Source organism: Lynx canadensis, chromosome A2, assembly GCF_007474595.2.
Source record: "Lynx canadensis isolate LIC74 chromosome A2, mLynCan4.pri.v2, whole genome shotgun sequence".
Lineage (NCBI taxonomy): Eukaryota > Metazoa > Chordata > Mammalia > Carnivora > Felidae > Lynx > Lynx canadensis.
This window is the reverse complement of record NC_044304.2, coordinates 51,410,871-51,421,752: the sequence shown is the minus strand read 5'-3', so window position 1 is coordinate 51,421,752 and position 10,882 is coordinate 51,410,871. Positions and strand designations below refer to the sequence as shown.

At 43.0% G+C, this 10,882-nt stretch overlaps 1 protein-coding gene across 1 annotated transcript; it reads right to left on the bottom strand.

The window, feature by feature from the left end:
- Nucleotides 1-1,064: 1,064 nt before the first annotated feature.
- On the bottom strand, nucleotides 1,065-9,233 carry VHL (von Hippel-Lindau tumor suppressor). The gene is made up of 3 exons (XM_030307388.1): nucleotides 8,831-9,233; nucleotides 6,668-6,790; nucleotides 1,065-3,397 (listed from the first exon to the last, which is right to left on the bottom strand). The coding sequence occupies exons 1-3, from the start codon at nucleotides 9,168-9,170 to the stop codon at nucleotides 3,204-3,206; spliced, it is 657 nt and encodes a 218-aa protein (XP_030163248.1). The 5' UTR covers nucleotides 9,171-9,233; the 3' UTR covers nucleotides 1,065-3,203.
- Nucleotides 9,234-10,882: the final 1,649 nt, after the last annotated feature.

Here is a 10,882-nt window from a genome sequence, read left to right as displayed (position 1 = left end):
TCCTAGTTCGTGAGTTCGAGCCCCGTGTCGGGCTCTGTGCTTACAGCTCAGAGCCTGGAGCCTGCTTCAGATTCTCTGTCTCCCTCTCTCTCTCTGTCTCTCTCCTGCTCACACTCTTTCTCAAAAATAAACATTTTTTTTTTGAAAATTAGAAAAAATAAAAAACATGGTGGGGGCACCTGGGTGGCTCAGTCGGCTGAGTGTCTGACTCTTGGCTTTGGCTCAGGTCATGATCTCGCAGTGGGTTGGAACCCTGCATTGGGCTCCGCGCTGACAGCACAGAGCCTGCTTGGGATTCTCCATCTCCCTCCCTCTCTGACCCTTCCCCACTCACGCTCTCACAAAAATAAATATTTAAAAAAATGGCAAGGGGTACCTGGGTGGCTCAGTCAGTTAAGGGTTAAGCACCAACTCTTGATCTCAGCTCAGTTCTTCTTTTTTAATGTTTATTTATTTTGAGAAAGAAAGCACAAGTCAGGGAGGGGCAGAGAGAGAGAAGGAGACAGAGAATCCCAAGTAGGATCCATGCTCAGTGTGGAGCCCAACTTGGGGCTCAATCTCACAACTGTGAGATCAAGACCTGAGCCAAAATCAAGAGTTGGATGCTTAACCGACTGTGCCACCCAGGCACCTCTCAGCTCAGGTCTTAATCTCAGGGTCGTGAGTTCAAGCCCCATGTTGGGATCCCCACTGGGAACGAAGCCTACTTAAGAAAAAATAAGCAAATAAAAATTAAAAATAAATAAATAAAACACGGTGAAAAAGAAAAGAAAGAAAAATTAAAAATCAAACACATACATACATAAAACCAGGGTGGGTGGCCTGGCTGGCTCAGTAGAGCATGTGACTCTTGGTCTTGGGGTTGATCTTGATCTTCGAGCCCCATATTGGGTGTAGAGATTACTTAAGGAAATTTAAAAAATAAAAATAATAAAAACAAAAGAAAAGGGACTGAGCATGAAGACAGTTGCTTGTATTTGCAATGCCCCTCCCCACTTCAAGCCTTTAAAGAAACACAGTTCTCACAACAGAGCCTGTTTGAAGTAATACTGAGACACACCCTATTTTCTTTACTCAGCACCATTTAATGTACTAAAGAACAGGTTTTTTTAAACTCAAAATAGGAAAACATCACAGTCTCTTAAGAGCAATACATTTGATACAGTCATAAGATTTCAAATGAAAAACATATTATTCATGCTACAGGTTTTTAATCCTCCTGGACAACACACAAAACAACACAGTACTCAATCTACATGGTTTCACAAGAGAAACACGAATTTCATTTGGACAAAGACAGGTTTAAAAAAAAAACAACCAACATTGAACTAATCCTTACGTTCTTACATCCCCCATCCCATCCCACCCTCAAATATGTACTGCTACCAGCTCCCCAGGATTTCTTTCTTCCCACCCAACAGCTCGTAACACGGCAGACACTGAGAGGTGTGTCACTGAATGAGTGCTACAGTGCGTTTAAGAAACAAAAGCTAATCAATTTGTTGAATGTTGAAAGAGGGGCTTAAGATTAGGTGAAACAAAGTCTAGGGGAAACTGTGGAGCATTGTCTTGTTCATGCTGATTTCAGAGCACAGGAATTGTGCTCAAAGGTTAGTACAGGAACTAGAGATACCAAGAAATATCCCACTGTTTACAAAAGGAAGACCGCACTAATGTCTGAAAAGAGCTTATGATACCATGGGAAAATATTTAAGTTATAAAGTTATAACTGAGAAGGTAGAATACAAAACTGTATATTCAGTATGATTTTAACTATGTAAAACCAAACCAACCACAAGATGCCCTAAAGAGGCTAAAAGTTCAAAATGTTTAGTGGCTGTATTCAAGTAATATATCTACAGTGATCTTTTTTTTTTTTCCTTTTACTTTACTGTCTTTACCAAAATGTTCTCTACTGGGGGGATTTTTTTTTTTTAAAACTATTAGTTACCAAAAAAAAATAAGACTGATAGAAGTATTGCATTTGAATTAATCAATTTAAGTCCAGCCTGTAAGAAAGGATTTGTACATTTATAAAACTATAAAACATTCTTAGCTACTCCAGGAATCCATTCTGTGTTGTGAGTAATCCCAGAGATGGAGGGCTTCCTTCCTCCACCTCTCTTCCAGCCAGGTGCAAAGTCTCACCAGTTCCTGCCTGATGAAAAATGCTAAACCAGGCAGCCTCGTGAGTCCACATGAACCCAAGAGTGGCTCTCCTCAGTGGTCCCCAGCGCCCAAAACCACTGGCCCCTGGTTAAAATGCTGGCAGCATTAAAAAAAAAAAAAAAAAAAAAAAAAAAAAATGCTAAGCCAAACAGAAATGTAATGGATTTACAGAAAGTAACAGAAATATCCACACTTGGCAAAAACCTATTTGCAGTACAGCAGTAGCTCCTTAATACTAGAATTAAGAGGACAGCTATTTTCTCCTATCTTCAGTTCAGCTGTCAAGTTTAAAAAAAGTGATCACCACAAAGCTAATCCTGGTTTAGAAACAAATAAAAGAGCACTGCAACAACAGCGGACACAGAAAAGCACAAAATTTAGAAAGTTATAAAAAGTGCTTTCTATAAAAGTAATTCCCTTTAAAACATTTGTTTATGGTATACACTGTAAGGTCCCACCTCCCCACCCCCCAAAAAAGGGCAAAACCTCCAAACACTTTCTACCAAAGTATCCACTAGTTTGTTCATTCAACAAACACTGACCTGAAGGCTCATAATGTGTGAGGCACTGGGGTCTCAAAGAGAAGACAGACTTGTCCCTGCCTCAAGGACATGTCTGTCTTCTCCAAGTGGGAGGCTGACACGTCACCAACCACAACACAGCAATTAAAAGCAGATGCCACTGCTTTCTTACAATTTTAGAGTATGCTGCAATTCTCATTGAAGCACTTACACAAAAGTCCTTACATACAAACTTTCCTGACTTACTAGGAGGCAAAAATGCAACTACTTGATGAACACTTGAATACTTATAGAAAGGGCAGGCATTAAATTACATTTCGTGACATTTGCCCCTAAACATCACAATGCCTAGTGAAGTCAGTTAACTTTCCTTTAAGCAATGGAGGATTTTTCCCTCTGGGAATGAGACACCTTGAATCTGAGAATAAGTGACCAGTCCTAAATGTAGATCAAGACCAGTCAGTACCATCTAAGGCCGAGACTCAGGAGTGCAAATTTCATTTCAGTTTCATTTCATTTCATTTCAGTCTCCCCTTCCATCCGCTGGTTTTCAATATGCTCCTGTGTCAGCCGCTCCAGGTCTTTCCTTACATTCGGATGGTCTTCCAGATCTTCATAGAGTGATCTCACGATGTCCAGTCTCCTGTAATTCTCAGGCTTGACTAGGCTTCGGACAACCTGGAGGCACCGCTCTTTCAGAGTATACACTGTAAATGCAGAAAACCAAAACCTCAGCAGCAGACTCGGGCCTTGGGACAAGAAATGAGCAAGATGCTTTGCCAACCATAGCAATTCCATTTACTACAGAAGGACCTCACTTTGGAGGAAAAAAAATTGAGTACATGTGTTGTGGCAGAGGGGAATGTGATGGCCCTCATGGACATCTCATGGTATGCATGACCTTGTATAATAACTTCCCCTTATAAGAGGGCTGGGCTTGTGATGTGCTTTAATTAATTGAACGTGGGTGACGTGACATTGTGCCAATTCTGAACCTAAGCTTTAAGACTGTGCCCTGCATCAGACTCTGCACTGAGTGTGGAACCACTTAAGGTTCTCTCTCTCTCTCTCTCTCTCTCTCTCTCTCTCCCTCCCTCTCTCCCTCTCTCCCTCTTTCCCTCTCCCCTGCTCACACTCCAAAATAAAAAATTAAGAGGTGCCTGGGTGGCTCAGTCAGTTGAGTGTCCGGCTCTTGATTTCTGCTCAAGTCATGCTCTCACAGTAAATGAGATCAAGCCCCGTGTTGGGCTGTACACTGACAGCATGGAGTCTGCTTGGGATTCTCTCTCTCTCCTCTCTCTGTCCCTCCCCCGCCCCTCTCAAGATAAGTAAATAAACTTTTTAAAATATATTAATTAGATTAAATTAAAAATTGTTTAGTTTTTAAAAATTAAAAAAAAAAAAAGAAGCCCTGGCAACTCCTGCTTTTATGCTCTCAGGAGTCCCGAGCCACCCAGCAGGAGACACCACACAAAGAGGGTCATGCCCTGAGAAAGCATGGGAGAGAGGCTCAACCTCCTGCCAACCTGCCAGCAGAAGTCAGCCACACCAACCACCACCAGTGAGCAGAAACCCCCCTTGCTGATCTCAGCCCAGACTGTAGAATTATGAACAAATAAAAAGGTGGTTGTTATTCTGGGGTAGCTCTCACACAGCAACAGATAACCAAACAGTCTATAACTGGATTTGAGGGACTCCAAGTCTATTTTATTTCTACTTTTGGGGGGCGCCTGGGTGGCTCAGTCAGTTAAGCAACTGACTTCGGCTCAGGTCATGACTTCCTGGTTTGTGGGTTTGAGCCCACATCAGGCTCTGTGCTGACAGCTCGGAGCCTGCAGCCTGCTTCGGATTCTGTGTCTCCCTCCCTCTGCCCCTCCTGAGCTTGCACTGTCTCTCTCTCAAAAATTAATAAACATTAAAAAATTTTTAAGATTTTATTTGTATTTTTTATTATTTTTAGTCTATTTTTTTATTTTGACAAAGGGAGACAGAGAGAGAGAGCAAGCACACAAGCAGGAGAGGGGCAGAGAGAGAAAATTCTAAGCAGGCTCCGCACTGTCAGCGTAGAGCCCAATGTGGGGCTCGATCTCACAAACCCAGACCTTAAATCGAGAGTCAGATGCTTAACTGACTGATCCACCCAGGTACCCCTCCAATTCTATTTTAAGCTCACTGGGAAACTGACAGTGTAAGGGTATCCTATAAGGCAAAATTTACTACATTTATCAATTTAACTTACCAATTTTTATACACCTATTTCCTTAAGATAGGATCTATACATACATATCTGTTTGAACCTTATGAAGCTACATGTATTTGGGTGTTTAATATTTTATTTTAAAATCATCTTTACACCTAACATGGCGCTTGAACTCACAACCCCGAGATCAAGAGTCGCATGCTCCACCAAATGAGGTAGCCAGGTGCCCCAGTATTTGGAGTTTTTTAACCCACTAGAACAGTTTGTTTGGGTTCAACCTAATAAAATCAATCCAGTTTTGTTTTTGTTTTTTTAATTTGCATCCAAGTTGGTTAGCATATAGTGCAACAATGATTTCAGGAGTAGATTCCTTAATACCCCTTACCCGTTTAGCCCATCCCCCCTCCCACAACCCCTCCAGTAACCCTCTGTTCTCCATATTTAAGAGTCTCTTCTGTTTCGTCCCCCTCCCTGTTTTTATATTATTTTTGCTTCCCTTCCCTTGTGTTCATTTGTTCTGTGTCTTAAAGTCCTTATATGAGTGAAGTCATGATATTTGTCTTTCTCTGACTGATTTCGCTTAGCATAATACCCTCTAGTTCCATCCACATAGTTGCAAATGGCAAGAGTTCATTCTTTTTGATTGCCAAGGAACACTCCTTTATATACATATACCGCATCTTCTTTATCCATTCATCCATCGATGGACATTTGGGCTCTTTCCATACTTTGGCTATTGTCGACAGTGCTGCTATAAACATGGGGGTGCATGTGCCCCCTTTGAAACAGCACACCTGTATCCCTTGGATAAATACCTAGTAGTGCAATTGCTGGGTCATAGGTCATTTTCTATTTAAAATCAAATGAGTTTTAAACAAATCATAAACCATGATATTAACATTCAATTTGGTGTGTTTTTTTTAACCCCTGATTGGCACTGTGAGCTTGAGTGGGTTAAATAACATTAAAAGGTACAACACTAGGGATGCCCAGGCAGCTCAGTTAAGTGTCCAACTCTTGATTTCCGCTCAGGTCATGATCTCATAGCGTACAGCCTGCTCAAGATCCTCTCTCTCCCTCTCCCTCTGACCTTCCTCTACTCACAGGCACACTCTCTCACACTCTCAGAAAAAAAAAGAAAAAAAAAGATACAACACTAGAAGCCATGATATCTCATTCTCTATACTTCATTCTTCTCTAAGACTCTAGGGCATAATTCTGCTCTAAGGCCAGGGAAACGAAAATGTATTCATAATTACATGAGATATTTTACTTATTTATTAAATTTTGTAAGTAATTTCTACTCCCAATGTGAGGTGTGAACTCACAACCCTGAGATCAAGAGTCACATGCTCTACCAACTGAACCAGCCAGGTACCCTGACAATCAGGTATTTTAATTCAGCTCATTTCTGACAAGCCCAAAGAGCTTCTGAGCAACCACATCTTTGTTCAATATAGAAGATACAAATAAATTAGTTCCATTTTATTTATAGTGGAAAAAAGGACACAGAAAGGTTGGATAACTTGACTAGTATCCAGCAAAAACCAATAAAGGTTTGGATCCTTCAAGTTGCTTATTCTCTACTTATTCCAACAGCCTTATCTTTTGATTTATCATTTTTAATTAAATAATTATTTATTTATTTTTAAGTAGGATCTATGGTCAATATGGGGCTTGAATTCACGATGCTGAGATCAAGAATCACATGTTTTACCCACTGAGCCCAGCCAGGCACCCCCAGCCTTATCTTTTTATAAAAATAGAACATCAGTACCTGGCAGTGTGATGTTGGCAAAAATAGGCTGTCCATCAACATTGAGAGATGGCACAAATAGTTCAGTTTGGTTAACCAGAAGCCCATCATATGTCCCTGCATCTCGGAAAAGCCAAAGGTGACCTGTTAAAACAAGAAGAGGCTGTTATGTAGCCACACACCCATTTCCTTCATCTTCCTGGATTGACCCTGAAGTCCTTGCCTCCCACGCTACTTAAATATCTTACTAAGCCCTCCCAGTAATATTACCTTACTCAGTCCTCACAACAGATCTATTTACAGATGAGCAAGTAGATCTGAAAAAGCCAAGTGACTTGCTCAAGGCAACGAGGACAGTAAGGGAAAAAGAGCAGATACTTGAGGCTTCAAATACAGCACCCTTTCTGCTACCATGGTCAAAAAGCAAATACATGCATTGCGAATCACACCCAACACTGCAAACTAAAAGAACTTCACCAACTCTTTACATCTGTGCTTCTCAAGAACAAGAAGATGCAAAAAGATCATGTTCAGAAAAGGAAGCCACACAGAAAAGGGTACATTCTGTATGAATAGACCAAACTAATTTATGGTGTGAAAAATCAAAAGAATGGTTGCCTCTGAAAGGGAGGGGACTGAGTGGAAAGGGGCAGGAAGGAACTTCCGGGAGTGATGGAAATGTTTTAACCTATAGTTTGATCTAGGTGTCGTATTTGTCAAAAACGCATCAATCTCTAAGATCTGTATACATGATTTTAGAAACATTTAGGTATACATGATTTTAGAAACATTTTAGGTATACATGAATTTAGAAACAAATACATCATATGCAAAAAGAGAGAGAGAGACAGAGAGAGAGAGAGAGAGAGGAAGAAGGCAACCCCCCCCCCCCGCCTTCCCCAGGACTAACATTCTGTTTAAGGCAGGTGGAAAGCATGTCTGAATGTGTTCCTGGGACACAAATGTACTTGAAGATTTGGTGGGAAATTTTAAGAAATGTAAACTGGTAAAAAAAAATTTTATTATAGTAAAACTTACATAAAATTGACCATTTTAACCATTTTAAGTGTACTGTTCAGTGCCATTAAGTACATTCACACAGTAAGTCATTTTTTTTATTGTTTATTTATTTTTGAAAGGCAGAGAGACAGAGCGTGAGTGGGGGAGGGGCAGAGAGAGAGGGAGACACAGAACTTGAGGCAGGCTCCAGGCTCTGAGCTGTCAGCACAGAGCCCGATGCGGGGCTTGAACCCACGGACTGAGAGATCATGACCTGAGCTGGGAGTGGGATGCTTAACCTACTGAGCCAACCGAGCGCCCCTCATGGTAGGTAATTTTTAAAAAGTTTATATTAAGGGGCGCCTGGGTGGTCCAGTCAGTTGAGGGGCAGACTCTAGGTTTTGTTGGCTCAGGTCATGGTCTGCCCCTCTCTCTCTCCGCCCCCTCTCTCAAAATAAATAAAACTTTAAAAAAAAAAAAAAAAGATTCTCTAAAAAAATTTATGTTAACTCAAGCACAGATAAATTTTGGATGCAAAAAACAAAATTTCACACAACTTCCTAGATAAAATAGAAGACTACAGAAATGTTGATCCCTGGAAGAACTGTGTTCTCCCTCCTTTAATATCAGGGGAAGTTTGGAGTAAAGGTCTGAGAAACATTACCGCGTACTCTCAAGGCAAAACGATCCATTGGAAAGCTGTCCTTAACTGAAACTTACACACCCCTTCCCTTCACCGAGCTAGGTGCTTGCTCCAAGCTCCCACGGGCCGCTGTGCTCCGTTCCTCCTGCAGCAACTGTGACACTGGCTTGTTCTCATCTGTTTATGCATGCATCTGTCTCCCCGACTGGACTGTGTTCTCCATGAAGGGCAGGGACCTAACGCGGACCTGGCCCACTGGGGACACTCGGGAATGTGAGATTCTCTCAGAGACGTAATGAACAAACGGGCATTAGGTACGGAGCACTTTTAGGGGTAAATATACGTGTAAGGGGGAAAAGCCAACTCCGATGCAAATTACTCAGTCCTATAAGAAAGAATTGGCTACCACCTAGTAGCAGCGTCAACCTGGATCTGTCACAACCTCTCTGGGGCACCAGCAGGCGTTCGCGGCGCCCCGGGACAAAGCAGGAGGCGCGGCCGGGCTGGGCCGGCCCGGGCCAGGGCGACCCCGGCTCACCTACCTCGGTAGCTATGGATGCGGCGGCCCGTGCCGGGCGGCAGCGTCGGGTACGGCTGCGGCTCGCCGTCGAAGTTGAGCCACACCGGCAGCACGACGCGCGGGCTGCGGTTGCAGAAGATGACCTGAGACGGCTCGCAAGAGTTCACTGAGCGCAGCACCGGTCGCGGCTGCCCAGCCTCCATCTCCTCCTCGGCTCCCGGCTCTTCGGGGTCAGACTCTTCCCGGCCAGACTCCTCGGCGCCCGACTCCTCCCCGCCGTACTCTTCAGGGCCCACCTCCTCCGCGTCCACCTCCTCCACACCGGCCTCGGCCTCTTCCAAGTTCCCTGCCTTCCGGGGCATTACCTCCCGGAGCCTAGACAACCCGGGCCTCGCCGCCTCGGGATTTGTGGGGCCGTACGGGGTGGGGCGTGGCGCGCGTGCGTGCGCGTCCCCGCAAGCGTGCGTGCTGTTTCTGCGCGCTCTCTGTCGGTTGTGGAAGATGCTCGCAGAAATGGCCGGCTTGAGACTGTGCGCAAGCGCAGGTGGAACCTCCAGCCACAGGAACCGAGCATTCAGGAGGCAGAGGCTGACGCTGGGCCACCTCGTCCACGGTTTCCTCTGTAAAGTGGATTCTTTTTTCGCACCGATAAGTTTTTGACACAGCATTTCCTTAGCTTCATTTATTCTAAGACCTTCATGGTTTTTGCCATATTCTCCCTACCAAATGCGCTATTATTTATTTAATAATTTTCTCGTTTGTTTTGTCTCCATCTTCGGTCACAAAATTCGAATTTTGTGTAGAAGAATATAATAAAGTCAAAATGTCCGTCTCCTCCTAGTTTCCCCCAGCCACCCATAAAGACTCCGCGGAGACAAGAAGTATTACCAGTTTTTGTGCTTCCTTAAAATTTTTTTTTTTTCTTTTTAACATTTATTTATTTTTGAGAGAGAGGGAGACACAGGATCCGAAGCAGGCTCCAGGCTCCGAGCTGTCAGCACAGAGCCTGATGCGGGGCTCAAACCCACGAACCTTGAGGTGAGATCATGACCTGAGTCTGGCGCTCAATCGACTGAGCCACCCAGGTGCCCCTTTGTGCTTCCTTTTAAAGGTATTCTGTACATATGCAAAGCAGTTGAACAAGTTTAAGAAATTTTATATTACTACCATCAGTGGAAATTCGCTCTCATTTGCCACGTAAGAGTACAGTGGGACTAAGTTAAATGAAAACAAAACAGTTAAATTTTATCTATAGTCTGTTAAAAGCTCTCAGCCTGCTCTTCCTTGGTTCGACGGGTTAGCCAAGTGTTAGATGTTAAGCACCAAGTATTAGCTGTGAAACCAACTTTGTCCTGGACGTAATCAAAAGGATTAACGGAAATTGAAAATGGGATAATATTTGATACTGCAGTCTATGTGCGATTTGAAATTCACATCCACCTGGGTTCTCATTCCAGGTGTAGCTTCAGATCTGTGATGTTGGGCAGAATTCTTTAAATTCTCTGAGACCTTGCTCATTTTTAAAAAGTATGTCCCAGGGGCGCCTGGGTGGCACAGTCAGATCTCAGGTCATGATCTCAAGGGTTCCTGAGTTTGAGCCCCACATTGGGCTATGCACTGATTGATGGTGCAGAGCCTGCTTGGGATTCTCTCTTCTCTGTGCCCCTCCCCGACTTGTGCTCACTCTCTCTCTCTAAATAAATAAATTTTATTATATATATATATATATATATATATATATATATATATATAGTCCCCTAACCAAGTGTTGAGGGGGAAGTGGTGTCTAGTACATAGTAAGCACTCAGAGCAATTCTCAGCAGTTAATATTATAAATTAAACACATTGTCTTAGTCCTGAAAATGTTCACAGGCTACTGGGCAAGCATACAAGACATGCTGTTAGAATATGATATTGATTGTAGAAGACCAAGGTGTAAAGTCGTTTGCTGGACCTGAAAAATTCAGGCTAGGCTTCCCAGGAGTTTTATCTGGGATGAACTTTGAAGAATAGAGCTAAAAGTTTTCCCTTCCCATTTATCATCAGACAAATACCCACCTAGGATGTCAGATAA

Bases quoted from the DNA above. Each gene is read 5' to 3' on its own strand.
- VHL (XM_030307388.1), bottom strand. From the start codon at position 9,170: ATGCCCCGGAAGGCAGGGAACTTGGAAGAGGCCGAGGCCGGTGTGGAG. The intron at 6,791-8,830 runs GTAGGTGAGCCG...TTGTTTTAACAG, and splicing joins CCGCATCCATAGCTACCGAG to GTCACCTTTGGCTTTTCCGA. The intron at 3,398-6,667 runs GTACTGATGTTC...CTGCATTTACAG, and splicing joins TGCCAACATCACACTGCCAG to TGTATACTCTGAAAGAGCGG.